Raw genomic sequence first — 17,569 nt, 5'->3', positions numbered from 1 at the left:
GGAGTTGTCTTTATACTGATCATTTTCTTAGGTTACAACCAGTAGGACAGAAAATAATAGAGAGTGATTATAATTTCATGAGCACTATTTCTTTATATTAGTATATGTTAATTGTATAAAATGAGCTTCATTGTACAAACTTCATTGCTTGATAACATCTCTTGCACAGAAGTTAAATTTGCCCTAGAGAATTAGGAAAAATCTAGTTCAGGATACTCAAGAAAATGTTATATAATATATGACTACATTCTTCTTTGTTGGTATAATTCTTGAAGAAGGTGTATCTTACTTGATAAAACAGGTTCATTTCTGTAAAGTTACCTACAATCCTAAGCCGTTTGGCAACCAGCAAACCAGTAGTTAGATCTTTCCAAAAAGGGAGTTAGCCTTGTCTGATCATTCCTCTTGAGCATTTTATAATTTATTATTTTAATGGGTGTTTTACACACACCCATGTGTTATTTAGTAATCCACTTATTGTAAGCTGAGTGTCCTGGATCTGAAGTGCTTAGGATCAGATGTGGTTTTCCAGTGTTTGGGTGTTCGCTGTACCTGATCTGAATCAAAAATCAGAAATGCTCTAAAATCGGAAACATTCTGAATCTCTGTTGGTGCTCAAAAAGTTTTGGGCTTTGGAGCATTTTGGACTTTAGGTTTTCCATTAATTTGGTCAACCATTACTATTCTAGCCTCTGTAGTCCTTCTCATAACTGACAGTAAGTGCTTAATAAGTATTTTGAAAATGAAGCAAAGGCCTTTCAAAGCTACTTGTTAAAATCGTCCCATAGCATGACTAAAGGGCCACACTTAGTCCTGCAGCTCCCTTCCTTTCTCCAAAGCGCCTCTGGGGATAAACTTAGTGACTATACCTGGTATTAGAGTTCTTCAGCAGGCACGATTTCTTAAGCACCTAGTTACACTATGCAAGTCACTTCTGCAGCTGTGTTCTTTATTCTTTTATTGTCATAATAACTCCATGAGGCCAGCGACTGATCTGGTGAAAGGAAGGAAGCTGTAGGACTAAGCCTGCCCTTTAGTCACACTATAGGACGATTTTAACAAGTAGCTTTGAAAAGACTTTGTTTCATTTTCCTTCATTTTCAACATATTATACACTCACTATCTGTCATTTATGAGGACTACAGAGGTACCATTATTATTTTCATTTTATAAACAGAACTTCCACAGATGAAGATAATTTTACAGGTAGTCTGCAATGGAGCCAATATCCACATGCAAGGATTTCTGATTCCAGGACCCCAAGCTCTTGACCATGTTAATATATTAGGTCCTTTCCAAGTGTAAAGAGTGACCTGATTGCTCTTTGGGCTGACGAGGGAGGGGGAATGGATTGGGGGAGGGGGAGGGAAAGGGGAGGCGGAGGTGGGGAAGAGACTGAAATATTTAATAAATAAATAAATTAATTTAAAAAAAAACAAAAAAAAGAAATAGAGTAAAAAAATAAATAAAACCACATAAAGATGGTAAATACAAAAAGAATTTGAATTCTGTATTCTACTTTGTTGTTTTTTAATTGTTTGACTGATGAGGAAGGAGCAACAGCTGCTAAAAGACATTTGATTAAAAATGCTGCTGGATTAATCCGACATATATATTTTTAAATGCCCTGACTTCAAAATTTAAGTCAAAAGATATGTTACTTTGGAGAAGAGGGTTTGCTTTTGTTTACACAGGAAATGAGAGGCTGTGAATTCATTCTGGGTTAAAAAAATAAGGTTTGTTCAAGGGAGACCTCCCCCTGAAAAATCTCCCATGGGAGAAGATGGCCCAGATGATTCAATGTTTCAGAGCACCTCTGTTGCAGTTTCCTCTGAGTTCTACATCCAGAACATTCTCAAGACTGCTGGTTGAGATCATCCAGGCTCACAGAATACTCCAGTCAGGACCTAACCATAATCCTAAATTTTCCTTAGGTCCCCATAAGATTATCAGTGCCCCTAATCAGCAAAAAGTAACCCAGAAAACTATGCCCACATTCCCAAAAAATGAATTATGAATGTCTGGCTTTGTTTAGAGTGTTGGTTGTAAGTTGTTATTGATAATGGTCAGGAAAAAAGCTAAACAAAGGAGATTAGATTCAAAGCTCTTATTTTGAAAAGGAAAAAGGTAAAGTGCTGCAGGACAATGTTCTTGTACCCTGCAAAGATTTGCCATGTGTATTGGTTTAATAAAATGCTGATTGGCCAGTAGCCAGGCAGGAAGTATAGGTGGGATGACCAGAGTAGGAGAATTCTGGGAAGTGGAAAGATTCAGTCTGTAGTCACCACTCAGATGCAGAGAAAGCTAGATGAAAATGCTGCACTGAGAAAAGGTTCCAAACCACATGGCTAAATATAGATAAGAATTTAAGTTGTAAGAGTTAGTTAATAATAAGCCTCAGCTACTAGGCCAAACAGTTTATAATTAATATAAGTCTCTGTGTGTTTCTTTGGGGCTGAACACCTGTGGGACTGGTTGGGACAGAAATTGGTGTCTACAAAATGTTTTTGTTCTGTTCATGGTCATAAACCTTTGGAGGCACACAGGAGGTGTACAACAAACACCTATTGGATGTTTAACGAATACAAAGATAAATATGTGTCTTTAAAGGCAGGTAGCATTTTTCACACAATCACTGGAACCTCATGTGATTTTTGTGGACATTCCCCCAAACTCCTGATTTCTTTATTGCTTCCAGGTCTGTAGGGGTCATCCATGTTAATGAGTTATTATTGTCATCAAGTTACATCCTTCATTTAAGTTTGAAATTGTATTGGCACAAAGCTGCCCAAATTTGTTCTTAATTTCAGTAAGGCAGCACCGTGACATTCAAAACATAGCTTATGCACTCTCTGTTGTGTCTTTTCGTATTGATTATTGGTGATGCTCTGCATTGCCTTTCGTAAAACTCTGCTGGTCTTTTACAAATCACCCAAGTTAGAGTCTGAAGGGTCTGAGTCCTCTCCACACTTTTCCTGTTCTTGTCTCACTGGATGGGCATTGGGGTGGGGCTGGGAGTAGCGGGTGGGATGGGGTTTTACCTCCTTGGTTCCTTAAAGTTAGGTAAGGTCATTTGACTAATGGTTAAAGACATAAACCCTTTTTAGATGGAACTATAATTGTCTTTTCAGTAAACACAGGCTGGGTCACTTAGGTATTTATATGGATAAAATAAACTAAGATTCATATAACACCATTTATAAACATGCCCAGATGGATGACAGGTATAAATGTAAAAGATCTTGGACAGGCAGTTAAAAAAACAAACAAAACAGGGCAACAACAAAACAAAACAAAACCCTCTAAAGAGAAATGAAACACGGTAGTGGAAAAATGGGTGTTGTAGCACACGACTGTTGATTTTAGTACTTGTGAAGATGAGGTAGGAGAATTGCTGTGAGTTCAAGACCAGTCTAGGTTAAAGAATGAGACACTAGCTTGGTGGTGGCACACGCCCTTAATCCCAGCACTCGGGAGGCAGAGACAGGCGGATCTCTGTGGGATCAAGGCCTGCCTGGCCAACAAAGTGAATGAATTTCAGGGCAACCAGGGTGAAACCCTGTTTTGATCACACACGCACACACAAAAGCAAGGCACTATTTCACAGATACATGCGTATACCCCACACAAGACCAAACAACACACCAAGTGGGAGATCTATACTGCACACATCTGAAACTGACTACACATGTAAGATGCATGAAAGATTCCTTAAAAAAAAAAAAAAGAATATTTAGAGCCGAGGATACATGTGGCCAACGCTCAAGAGAAGTGGCCAGGAGTGGCAGGGTGACGCCTGCCTTAATTCCAGCACCCTGCAGACTGAGCCTGGCAGGTGAAAGAGTTCAAGGCTGGCCTGGGCTACAGACAGACAAAACCCCCAAGACATTCAAACAACTACAGAACACCTATGAGGGTCTCAATCCGTTGGATCAAAACATATTTAAATTATTCTGCGGTACCCTCCCCAGCTTCTCTGAAAACCGTGGGACAGGAGTGGAGGCGGGTTCTGGACGCAGCACAGGTCTCGCGAGACTCGCACGCGTGCCCGCCCGAGAGCAGCCGCGTGCAGGGCACCACAACCCAACTGCCCAGGGTCCAACTGCCCAGACCAACGGTCGGCTGCCCTGGAGTCCGGCGCTCCCGACATGAGCTCCCTCGGAGGGCCGACTGAGGCCGGGGACGGCAGCGTGGCGCCCCGGCATGCAGGTGAGCCCGCAGCGGCGGCGGAGCCTCCCCAGGACCGAGCCGGCGGGGATGCTGGGCCCGGCGTCGCGGTGGGCATCGACGGGCTGGGGCAGGAGGCGGCCTCGCCGCCGCCCGAAGGCCCGGAAGCCGCCCCGGACAAGGGCCTCCCGCCAAAGCGGCCTGCCCCCGACGGCGTGGCCAAGACCAAGGCCAGGGTCCAGAAGGCCGACAGGAGTGCAGGGGAGGAGGGGGCTGAGAAGCCGGCAGATGAGGATGCGGAGGCCGGGCCGCGCCTCCCGAATGTGGCCCTGCAGATGAGGTCCCTGGAGGCCATCCAGCTGGATCTGAACACGGTGAATGCCCAGGCCGACCGCGCCCTCCAGCAGCTGCAGCACAAGTATGGGCAGCTCCGGCAGTACTATCTGGAGCGCAGGAACTACGTGATCCAGAGCATCCCCGGCTTCTGGGTCACGGCCCTTCGCAACCACCCGCAGCTGTTCGAGATGATTACAGGCCGAGATGCGGAAATGCTAAGATACATAACCAACCTGGAGGTGAAGGAGTCCAGACTCTCTAGGTCAAGTTGCCGGTTCAAGTTCTTCTTCCGAAGAAACCCCTTCTTTAGAAACACTCTGATCGTCAAGGACTACGAGGTCAGACCCACTGGCCAAGTGGTATCGCTCTCCACTCCAATCATCTGGCGCCCAGGCCATGAACCGCAGCCCTTCATTTATGGGAACCAGGAGGTCACGTGTAGTTTCTTCACCTGGCTTTCAGACCACAGCCATCCAGAGCGTGACAGGATCGCCCAGATTATCAAAGAGGACCTCTGGCCAAACCCACTCCAGTATTACCCCTTCCACGTAGGGGCTCCTAGAGCCAGACGTCACCAGATCAGAGAGCCTGTGGAGATTCCTAGACCCTTTGGTTTCCAGTCTGGTTAGCCATTGCCCACGTGAGTCCTCTAGGACTTAACTGCTGGACTAGTGACTGAGCAACAGAAACGGGTATGCCTTTGTGTCGACATTTCTGTACCCTCTCTCTTTTAAACTTTTCAGCTATAAGACTGAAACTTCCACGACTCGGTTGTCTCCATCTCCATACCCTCTTTCTGCTCTTTGCCTTTGTTGTATCACATGATGCCTAGTTCACCCGTTCTTAGCCAAGTAAGTGACGCTGTACATTTCACCTTCTTCATCTGCACCATTTGGACACAAACTGTTTTCCAGGGCCATTGGTCTACCACCTAGATGACTAGGAAGCTGCTTTACCCTTCTCTGCATTGGTCAGTATAGACATATTGCCGTGAACATCTGCTGAAGAGACCACAGTAACGGACCCTTTGCGCAGCTTTCATGGTTCCAGGCTGTTGCCTGCTACAGAATCTTCCCCACTTGAGTTGCCATCAGTGGATGAACAAACACCAGACCACTGACCACAGTCAGCTACTGTTTTCTGTTGTCTGGTAAACAAGGATCTCCAGAACTGGTAATGGAGCAAGACTTTCTACCAGAGTATGATCCTTTCCGCCTTGGGGGGTGGGGTGGTGGGGACACTTTTCCCCCCTTTTCTACCCACTATCACCACCACCACCACCCATCCTCATCACTCAGAAACCCTGTTGATGGTAAAGTAAGTGGCTGGGTGAAAAAGTAAACCTTACTCTCAAGGAACAAACTTTCTTAATCCCAACCAGTGGATTGATACAAAAGCTAGGCACTTTTATTTGCCTCCCTTCCTCAACCTGAAAATAAATGTTGCAAGGGTGGTGGTGATGTAATTAATCTTCAATCTCTGTGTCTTCTCTGACTCTTTAAAGAAATTGGTGGCCCCAAAGCATCTGTGAAAGTGGGCCCTTTAGTTTAACTTTCAGCTTCCATTTCCAGAGGCAGAGAGGCATGTGAACTTGGTGCCTCAATACTGCACCCTCTGCTTTCTTTCCAACACCTTGTTCCCCCCACACCCTTTAACAATGCCACCTGTGAACCAGAGACCAGAGGTGAAGCAGGAATAAGGTAGACTGATGGATAGCTTGTGACAAGGAAGTTTTTACTGTTAGGGTGATAGGAAGAGAAATACATTTCCTGGGGTTGGGAGAGTAGCTAAACCGCAAGAACACTAGCATCTAGGCCTTGTGTTCTAGCCCTAGCACCAAAAAAAAAAAAAAAAAAAAGAAAAGAAAAAGAAAAAGGAGTACTAAATGTGCTACCTAGAGAAGGGTTCTCTGAAGGACAATGTGTCATTCATTGGGGTTTTTTGGTTTCATCTGGTAAGAGATTAAAACTATCACAAAGTAGTAAACTTTTCTTATCTGTTTCTATTTACTAGGAAGAAAAGTATGCAGATTTTCTTTTTCTTTTAGTTGGGAACATTTAGGGAAAAATCATTTCTGTGTAATATAAAGATGTGAATATTCATAACAGTTTTCATTGTTTTGATTCCTGTTAAAATTATATCCTTAATTTTATCTATTTATTCTTAAAATTATCCTTAATTTTAATAGCTTGATTTGTCAGACCTTGAAAATTGGATTTTGCCATTTTCATCGAAAAATAATTTATAAAATGTTTGTGACTCTAATTGTCTTATTTGATAATTTGTCTTGTAATGTTTCCTTCCTAAACAGCTGTAAAGTGAAGTGTACCATTGCCATGCTTGTCATTCCTTCGTGACATAAAAGAACGGCGTTCTTAAAAACAAAACAAAAGCAAAAACAACTCATTCAGGGCTCACTTGAGAGTAGTCTAATACAAATTCTTTAGAAAGTTCGGTGCCTCTGCACACACACACACACAACTTCTAATTCTGGGAACATTTGCATTCCAACCCTGAGTTCGATTCCTGGAACTTTCATGGTTTCCAGAGAAAACCAATTCCTACAAGTTGTCCTCTGACTTCTGCACCCACAATGGCACACCTTGGTCACCCCCTCTCCAACAACACAATAATTTTTATGTGTATGGATCTTTTATCTGCAAGTATGTCTATGTAACACATACATGCAGGACCCTTGGAAGCCAGAAAATTGTGTTTGATTCCCTGGGACTGGAGTTATAGTGAGGTGCCATGTAGGTGCTGGGAATTGAAAAAGCAGCCAGGGCTCATACCTGCTGAGCCATCTCTCCAGGCCCACTAATCACACAGTTTTAATACTCAATACCAGGAATGACTCCAGTGTCCATCAATAGGAGAAAAATTGTGTCTATGGGTTGAACACGTGGTATAAACACATTTGGATCTAGAAGCCATAGAGGGACACTGAGTGTCATGCTCTGTCACTCTGCCTTATTCCTTTGGGACCAAATCTCTCACTCTGCTAGTAGCTAGACTGGCAGCCAGCAAGCCTCAACATTTCTCCTGTCTCTGCCCACTTCCCCACCCCCCACTCCCTGCTTGGGTGATGGGCGTGTAAACAGCCACACCTGACTTGGATTTGGGTGCGAGGATCTGAATTCAGACCCTCATGCTTTCACAGCAAGAACTGGAACTCACTGAGCCGTTACTCCAGCCCCAATAGTGGTGGGGGGGGCAAGTTTTTAATATTTATTCACACAGTGGAATGCTATGAGAAATAACTACACTTATGTGAGAAAAAGAAGAATGAATCTCACAAATATGCTTTGGGATATATGAGGACGAACACATGCTATGGCTATGTAATTTCACTTCATATGTGAAGTTTACAAACAGGCAAATGAAGCTGCTTAGAGTAAATACCAGAACCATGATCACTACTAAAAGCAATGAAGGGTTTGGGTTTAATTTACAATCTAACAAGTTAGTCTGCTGGTTGGTGGATTCTGGGTAAAAGGAACTTAGTACATACCATCGATGTTTTACCAGTTTCTGAAAATAATTACAAGGTAACATGAAAAACAAGTGACAACTGCACACAGGGTTGTGTTATAAAGAATTCTGAGTTTAAGGAACATTAATTTTTTAAATATTTTTATTTTAAGTGCATTGGTGTTTTGCCTGTGTGATGGTGTCAGACCTCTGGAATTGGATTTACAGCAAGTTGTAAGCTGCCATGTGGGTGCTGGGAATTGAACCCAGGTCCTCTGGAAGAGGACCACTGAGCCATCTCTCTAACCCCACATGAATTCTTTTATAATGGGCAGTAAACATGGTTGCCCTTTGAAGAAAGATATTTTACTGACAATAAGTAAAACTGTCTTTTGTTCCATAGGACACCATCTGTTTTCAAGTCTTTTAGAAAATGTGTTCTTTGCTCTAAAGCCATCTCTTGAAATTGCTTATAAGCGTCTGAATCCCCCGAACACTGGCGCTCAGTGCCTCTGCTCACAAGATGTGTGGAAAAGTGGAAGGCACGTGGAGAATCATCTCGGAGTTTATCTGTGGGGTGGAGAGACATTGGGGTGTCACAGATTCTGAAGAGCTGGTGATGTCTGGCATTTTGATGTAGGTACTGAACACAATTGTGTCTGTGAAACTTTGGGCATTTTTCTGAGTGTATAATTGAGTAAGGAAAGAAGGCTAAAAGAACCTATTTTCCAGAACCTATATGCCAGAAAATGTCCAACTTAAAACCATGTTTCAGAACTCTTTGAGTAGGCCAATAATCCATAGATGAGAATTCAAGTAAGATATATGATCTTACCATATATACTGTACCACGTTTAAATGGCTAAATCAATTTTGTAAGAATTTAAACTGCTCTCTTTTCTAGACATGGACCATTAAATTTGTTTAGCATTTACCATGCTCTGCTCACTCAGCTGCAGATGGTTCACTAGTAATGTGGTAATGGTTCATTTCAGAGCACAGTTCCTCTGGCGAATAGACTATAAAATCCACACATAGCTAAGTTCTGCTCATCGAAGGTAATTTATGTAGAAAATTTATCCTATCATATTCTTTTAAGAAGATTGTTTTTAATTATGTGCACTTGTGTGTGGGGGGACAGTGGTGGGAGCATGTACACTTGGCTTCTAGTATCCATGAAAACCAGCAGATGTCCCTGGAGCTGGAGTTACAGCTGGCTGTGAACTACCCAGTGACGATGCCAGCAATCAGCCTGGGTCCTCTGCAAAAGCACCAAACACTCTTAACTAAGGAACCATTTCTAAAATACCTTTTTAGAGAAGCTTTGTATTCCAAAGTTCAGGCCCCCTCTTTGAGATAGGATTGTTCCACTCAATATTAGAAGCTAAAAACAATTTAGCACATACAATGGGACTTTGGTGTCAACAGCAACAGAATCTGTGGCACTTTATTAATAATCACTTTATTTGACGTTTTTGAGCACAACCTTCTGTGTCTCTATGCAGCAAGGTATCTGAGAGCTAATAAGGATATAATCTACGTTAGATAGTGTTTGCTGTTCATGCACCAACTATGTAGGTCAGGCTGGCCCCAAATGTACAGAGATCCGCCTTCCTCTGCTTTCCAAGTGCTGGGATTAAAACCATGTGCCACTATGCCTTGCTTGCATAAAGGTTTTTTAAAAAACTTTAATTACTGCCTTTGAAAGACAGACATTACTAACTTTTTGTAACATTTATTACCAGTTGCCCTCACACATAATATCCATATCTCCCAATGGCAAAATCTTCTGGTGGCTCTTGGTAGCTATAAGAGACGGTGCCTACTTTAACTTATATAAAAGGTCAAGGTGTAGTCTGTTTTCCTGCATTGGCCTGATAGGAAAGGAGGGGAGACTTTCACATGTAGCATCATGCCAACCTGGACCAGGAACAACAGAAAGTGCTCTGAGCTACAAATCAGGGCCCTGCACACAGTAGGCACTCACTGGAGTAACACACAAATCAGGGCCCTGCACACAGTAGGCACTCACTGGAGTAAAACTTTTAATCCCAAAGCAGACTTTATCCCACCTCCTCTCCAGGGAAGAACTCTGGAGCTGACCCTCTGCTGGTGTCTCCAGCGTTATTCTCTCCCATCGCATATTTATTTTTGCCCTCGATATCTCTGTGTATGACTGGAAATATTCCGACTACCCTTCCTGAAGCTTCTCCCTCCCTCTCTGTCTCTCCATCATTTACACCATTGGCAGTGATTCGATACATTTTGTTTAGATTTTCAGGTCAAGGTAATAAATAATCCCTGCAACTGCAACCAAGCTCTTCTCAATGCTGTTCCCAGAATCCATTCCCATTGAACTTAGTGCTCCTCCAGCAACCTGCCTGTGTACCTTGGCTCGTAGGTTTTCCTCATCTGTGGCCCTCCTCCATATCTTAGGAATCCATGCAAGGAAATGCAGTACTGTTCCCTACATTTGTAGCATTTGTTCCATATAAATTTATACTGGAGCTCATTCTTTGTATGCACCCAACTTTTCATTCTTTAAGAACCAACATTGCAATTTAGTTATCTTTCCTACACAATTCTTACCCTCCGCCCACAGTCTAGCCCAGAGGACAAGCAGCTAACAACGTGAGAAATACACAGTACCCGAAGCATTGAGTACAGCGGGACCACATAAGGAGGGGTCTTCCACATCTCAGAATCTGGGGTGTCAAAGGGTGGCTCTCAAGTCACAGCCTACACCGAACTACACCTTAAGCTACTTCAAAGAAAGGGGCTGCCTCCTCCTCTTTCCCTCTTTTCCTCCTCATCCTCTCTTCTCTTTCTTGAAAAAGGCCTTACTATGTAACCCTGCTAGCTTTGAATTTGTGATGATCCTCCTGCCTCAGGCTCCCACAGGTTAGGCTTATAGGCATGTGCCCCATGCTCACTCAGCTTTATCTTTTTATCTGCACATCCCTAAAACATGGTGCTGTGTAGTATATAGTACAAAATACACACTCAAAATAATATGTAATAAACACTTTATAACTCCTATAGAATAGGAAGCCTGTTAGTCTTGATGTCCCATTTCTTGTGAGATCAGCAGATATTATTAATTGGCTGATGAAAGTTAAGGATTTAGAGAAACACTAACTGACATGACTTCTAAATAATTCCTTAAGAAAACAGAGCCAGCATGGAGAACACTGTTAAATTCTAACAAAGGTTAGTTCTAGTTCTATGCAGATAAATAATTGCGTTACAATTATCGGCCCAAATTGAGTCAAGTTTCAACTGAATCTCTGAAGTGACACATGCATAAAATAAAGGAGACCAACAGGCTTTCTTAAGCTCATAACAATCACCTAGAATAGTATCAACCACTTATTGAGCCTTCTGCAAGGCTCTGTGCTGAGGACTTCATGTGTATTCTTTTCTCGGTTCTCATGCAATCTCCTGAGGTAATATGGACTCCAGTTTGCAGATGAGCAAAGATACTCAGCTCGCACATAACTTGAGTCTGGTCACCCAGCCTGGACGTGGAAAACTCCAATTCTGATCCATGCCCATCTGACCCCAGAGTGTGACAGCTACATATGGACAGAGATGCTGCCTTTTGTTTTGTAGTAGAAAATTAATCAAAATAATAATTGGTTTAGATTTTCCCAAGTTGCCTTAGTTACTTTTCAATTTTGAAAAAAAAAAAAAAAAAACATGACCAAGGCAACTTATAAAAGAAAGCCAATATGGGGCCTATGTTTGAGTTTAGAGGGTTAGCATTCATGACCGTCATGGTGGGGAGTATGACAGTAGGCAGGCAGACATGGAGAGCTAACTGGGAACCTCCTCCAACACACATCCTCCAACACGGCCCCCTCCTAATCCTTTCCAGATAGTTCCCTTCCTCTAAGTAGGACCAAACAGTCAAACATACGAATCTTTGGTGGCCATTCTCATTCAAACCACTACAACAATTTTCTTAACATGAACAATTTAATAAATTTTATATTCTGTAGTAATGAAATTGAGGCAGTAAATTACTGTAAAATCAGAAGTCAGGACCAGCCATATATAATCATTATTGTTGGTTTGGAGATAGCTACTGTTGGTTTGGTTTTATAGGGTTTCACTATGTACTCTTGGCTGGCCAGGGACTGATGACCTTCAGCAAGGACTGGGATCATATACAATCTGCCACTTACTTTTTAAAATAAAAGATTAAATATTACAACATATTGTAATCAATTTTCTTCTTGATGTCTGGATGCTACCCACAAACAAATGTTAGCCACAGCAGCACTTACCACACATACACTGCTCACTGAAACCGCTTTGCTAAAGCAACCATCAAAGCTTAAGCAGGTTTTACGGCATTCAGTGGCTCACTTGAGACTTCTGTTTTTGTTCCGGATAAACCAACAGCATTTGGAAGACAGTGCACTTTGTCCAGGAAAAATGAATAGCACAGAAGTACTTTGGGTGGGAAAGGGATTATGTCACTGTCTAGAAATCTTTGGTAGACTTGGCTCCTCGGCAAAGGCAGGCGGAGGACGAAGAATACACTCTCAAAGAGTCCAAGTGAGATTAAACAATGCAATTAATAATAGAATCTATTTAGATGGGCTTTTGTAGGCAGAATTAAGAGAAATGAGGGATATACTCAAAATTACACTGAGTCTAGGATTGTTGAAGGTGCATTTCACAAAAGTATGAATGCCATTTAAGTGAATGTGGTATGTGGCACAAGCCTAGCAATATCAGGACTGAGTGTGTATTCTAGACTTTGTGGCACAAGCCTAGCAATATCAGGATTGAGTGTGTATTCTAGACTTTGTGGCACAAGCCTAGCAATATCAGGATTGAGTGTGTATTCTAGACTTTGTGGCACAAGTCTAGCAATATCAGGACTGAGTGTGTATTCTAGCCTCTAAAGAGCATCAGACCAGGGAAGTTTCCAAAACCTGGGGAGATTATGACTTCAGCAGACTGTGAAAGCTGGTTCAGCAGAAGCTATGGTTTATAGTCAAAGGAAACAGGGTGGTCACCCCTGCAGGGGATTAGAGTGGTAGCCAGGATAGTAGATGCTCTAACTTCTGGTTAGTAATAGAAGTAAATGGCCATTTCCCTTCTGGTTCCTTGAATCAGTTTAAGCAATCAGAAGTCAGGAACTGGGAGCCTGACCAGCAAAGCCTGCTTCCTTGGTCAGAGAGCAGAGACAGGAAATAGTGGGTCTACCTGGTAAGTAGGAGTCTTAGTATTAGGCATGTTCCCTGAGAGAGTCAGCTCCAGTATGAGATCTCGAAAAATCACTCCGTGATCTTTAAAAGTGCCAAGATCTTTAGTTGTGTTCTTTCAGCTTCCTGTAACAGCCACTCATTGAGAAGTCCAATGAATGCATAAAGTTGGACTGTGTGGCTCCTTCCCTCATCAGAATGCAATATAACAACAGTAGCTGGAAAGAAGGGAACTTTAACTCATAGGCCTCAGCTGCACAGTCTTTATTTAGTCTACTTACAATAGTTTAAGTGTGGAAACAATCCCAATTTAGTATATGATTCAACTTAAATTTTTCAAATTTTTATTAGTATGATAGTGGTATTGTGCATGTTAGCTTTTATCATCAGCTTGGCATAAAAGAGTCATCTGGAAGAGAGAGCTTTTATTCAAGGAGTCCATAGATCATGCTGGCTGGGGCACGTCTGTGGGGCACTGTCTTGACTACTGATGCACTAAGAGGGCTCACAGTGGGTGGCACCATGGGTCCTGCTCTGGGACCCTGTCCAACTCCCTGTCTTGCCTTCCCTCAGTGGGAGACTGTGACCTGTAAGTGTAAGCCAAAGATAACCAGTTGTTATCTGTCTGAGCATCATATCATAGCAATAGAAACCAAGCTAGAACAAACACAGCAGAAACCACACTTGAAATTGGAGTTTTTTTCACTATGTGGAATTTTACTTCCGTCCTTCTTAGGAGTCACACTGCCAAGTGTCATTCACCTGTGTCACTGTCCCTCCCTCCAATGTTCCAGGCATTCCGGGCCTTCTTTACTCCTGGTTCAAGCCTTGAATTACACTTTCCCTCTTTCCAGAATGTGTTCTTTAATCCTCAGCTCTGTCTTTGGAACATCCTTTCCTGATCAAGTTTCTCTAGTACCATCCAGTATTTTGTTTTTCATTCCTCATGGTAACATTTAATTCTCTATGAAGTCAAATCTGTTGATTGATGTGTTTTGTGTCCCTTAGTTCACCAGCTCACCTTTTAGGCGGTAAAACCCTTCAGTGCCTAGAAATGTATCATGTTCTTGGCCCCATTTCTATGCCTTGGCACATTCTTCTGGGAATTTATAGGACAGCTGGTGCTGGGCTTCCTGAGAAGAAGGAGTCCTCAAGAGGATCCACAGCCTCTTAAGCCTCAGAAGTAGTCACTCAGCTACCCTAAGATAGGACAGAGGGCCAGAATGCTATCTGAATCTTTTCTATGCCATACCATCCTCTCCTCAGTTAGTGTTGTGAGCAGAAATGTCAAAGAACTCACCAACATTACCATACTACCATCAATAAATTGCATGAGATATTCAACACTTGATAGGGAACTTTCCCAACTAACGGTAGTGGAAGTATGCTAAGTATATTTAAGGCAGGCAGGCTAAGTACTGACATTTGGCAGATGAGATACACTTAACACACTTCCAATCTAATGGTACTTCTAGCTGGTGAGGGTTTCGCTTGCTATTTAGAAATTAGTGAAATGGTGGGCAGAGAACAATCTTTGGAGGTACTTTTATGGGTTGCGTGAAAACAGTTTTTATAGGACATCTGTCATAGAATGAACGAGCAATTAATAGTGTTGAATTTATAAAAATTGTTTAGAAGTACAAAAATTTAGAGAAGGAAATATAACTATTATAATTTAAGTTTCATATGGAAAACCTAAGGTATTTGGCTAAAAATGTATTATGAACATTTAGTAAGGTAGTTACTGTGCAAACATCAGTAAACTTCAGGTGTATAAAACAGTGAGCTAGAAGATTAAGTGGAGAAGACTCTACAGCAGCAAGAAAAGGTGGAATCTCTGAGCAAACACTTAAGATGTGTGCTACATTTATAAATATTTCAAAAGCACTCCTGAAAGCCATGAAGACTTGCACAAAGTGAAAGGCCTGCCTCTAGGAGCATTCAACATCATAAAGCTCTCAGTCTTTCTAAGGTAACCTGGGTATTTACTGTAATCACCATAAGAATACTAAATAATGAAGAAAGGTGGGAGTCAAATTTAAAAAAACCTAGATTATACATTAAAAATAAGACAATAATTTCAAGCAATGCTTCTCAAAAAAATAAGGGAAAGGGATATTCCTAACACTCAATATAAAATACTAAACTTACAAAATAATTAAAACAAGAGTAGACATGTGGATGAATAGAATAATAGGACAGCGAATCTAAAAATAGACCCATGTGCACAGAATCTGACATTTGAAAAGCATGGCATCGCACCTCAGATCTCAAGAGCAAACTTTTCTTGAGAAAACCAGGGATGTTTTACAAAGCATGCTCTATTTATGCCATTGCTGTACCCTAACCAAAGCAGAAAGACTTAACTTTAAAGGTTGAAAATAATAAGGATGCTATAAGGAAACAAGGGAGGGCAGGCCCAGCTGCAGGCCAACAAGTGGAAGACCTGCAGGCTACACCCTACCACCACCACCCACTGTACCCTGTAACCTCAAAGACCCACCCTGCTTCCCAAACCCACTGATCCATCATTCTCCCCTTGGCCGGCCAACCATCCACTACAACATCAGCAGCCCCTATAGGCACAAGCACCACCTACACTAGTTGTAAACAGATGGAAGGAAAGGCACAGGTACAAACCACATGAGAAGGAAGAACAGACTCTTAGGCACAAAGTAAGGCTCATACCAGCCAGAAGAACTGGAAGATATGATGTATTTAGACACCCAAGCCCCCATAAACCTCAGCTGAGACAACCCTATTGGACCTGATGACCAGCCAATCACCAGAACCCTTGGCTATTCAGGTCAAAAGACAACAAAGGAAACAGATAATAATGGAACAAAAGACCCATCCAATAAAGATATCACAAGAATCAACAACTGTACCTATAATTATCTCAAACCCAGATGGTTAAACACCAGTGTAAGAATACAGTCAACAACATAAAGGGTAATATGGTACCACTAGAACCCAAGTGGTCCTACAACAGCAAGACCTTAGCATCCCAACACAGATGAAGCTAAAGAGAATGACCTTAAAAATAACTTAATGAATATGATAGAGACAATGAAAAATTCCCTTAAAGAAATTGAGGAAAAGATAAACAAACAAATTGGAAGAAATCAACAAATACCTTAAAGAGAGCCAAGAAAGCCAAGGGAAAAAATCAACAAGTGAAGGAAACAGTTCAAGACTTGAAAATTGAAATAGAAGCAATAAAGAAAACACAAACTGAGGGGATTTTGGAAATTGAAACTCTGGGTAAGTGAACAGGAACTACAGAGGCAAACATCACCAACAGAATGCAAGAGATGGAAGAGAGAATCTCAGGCACTGAGATAAAATAGAGTAAATATAGTCACCAGTCAAAGAAAATGTTAAATCCAACAAATTCTTAACATAAAACATCCAGAAAATCTGGGACACCATGAAAAGACCAAACCTAAAAATAATAGGAATAGAAGAATTCTAGCTCAAAGGCACATAAAGTATATTCAACAAAATCATAGAAGAAAACTTTCCCAACCTAAAGAAGGATAATCCTATGAAGGTACAAGAAGTTAACAGAACACCAAATAGACAGGGCCAAAAAAATATCCCCTCATCACATAATAATCAAAACAGTAAACATACAGAATAAAGAAAGAACACTAAGAACTGCAAAGGAAAAAAGACAAGTAATATGTAAAGGCAGGCCTATCAAAATTACACCTGATTTCTCAATGGAGACTCTAAAAACCAGAAAGTCCTGGATAGATGTTTTGCAGACACTAAGAGACAATGTATGTCAGCCCAGACTACTACACAGCAAAGTTTTCAATCACCATAGATGAAGAAAACAAGATATTCCATGACAAAACCAGATTTAGACAATACCTATCCATGAATCCAGTCATACAGAAAGTACTACAAGGAAAAATCCTACTTAAGGAAGTCAGCAGCAACTTCATATGGAAAAACAAAAGGTTGCAAATTAGTAATGCAGGGACTGGTTGAAGAAGGAAGCTGCCTTCAGATTGTTCCATGTGTATTTGAACCAAACCATCAAAATTATATGTGCATCCTGACAAATATAATATTGTTTTCCATTTTAGTTGAAGAAACTGAGAACTATAATGACAGCAAAGCACATGAGTGGACCACCAGTATATCAGCCCCACTTGTGACAGACACAGTCTTTCAGGACTCCTAAACCCTGGAAGGACAATCTACTTACTATGCCTGGTTTTATTTTTTCTATTTTTTGTATGCATGCATATGGGGGTGTGTGCACATGTATGTGTGTAGCAGTGCACACCTGAGTGGAGGCCAAAGCATGACATCAGGTGTCCATTTCTTTTTTTTTTTTTTTTTTTTTTTTTTTTTTTTTTTTT

At 41.6% G+C, this 17,569-nt stretch overlaps 2 protein-coding genes across 5 annotated transcripts in view; one reads left to right on the top strand and one right to left on the bottom strand.

Moving 5' to 3' along the window:
• Acyp2 (acylphosphatase 2) overlaps positions 1-17,569 on the bottom strand; it is a 192,474-nt gene that overhangs the window by 35,912 nt on the left and 138,993 nt on the right. The window lies entirely within an intron of this gene.
• Positions 4,149-5,132, top strand: Tspyl6 (TSPY like 6). Its single transcript, XM_050123904.1, has one exon. It carries the CDS (start codon positions 4,149-4,151, stop codon positions 5,130-5,132), a length of 984 nt encoding a protein of 327 aa, XP_049979861.1.

This window comes from Alexandromys fortis, unplaced genomic scaffold (assembly GCF_014885135.2).
Source record: "Alexandromys fortis isolate MF-2015 unplaced genomic scaffold, M_Fortis_MF-2015_v1.1 scaffold_210, whole genome shotgun sequence".
NCBI classification, from domain to species: domain Eukaryota; kingdom Metazoa; phylum Chordata; class Mammalia; order Rodentia; family Cricetidae; genus Alexandromys; species Alexandromys fortis.
The sequence above is the reverse complement of the archived record's forward strand: the minus strand, read 5'-3'. Positions and strand labels throughout refer to the sequence as shown.

Excerpts from the sequence above, each read along its gene's own strand:
- Tspyl6 (XM_050123904.1), top strand. The coding sequence starts at position 4,149 with ATGAGCTCCCTCGGAGGGCCGACTGAGGCCGGGGACGGCAGCGTGGCG.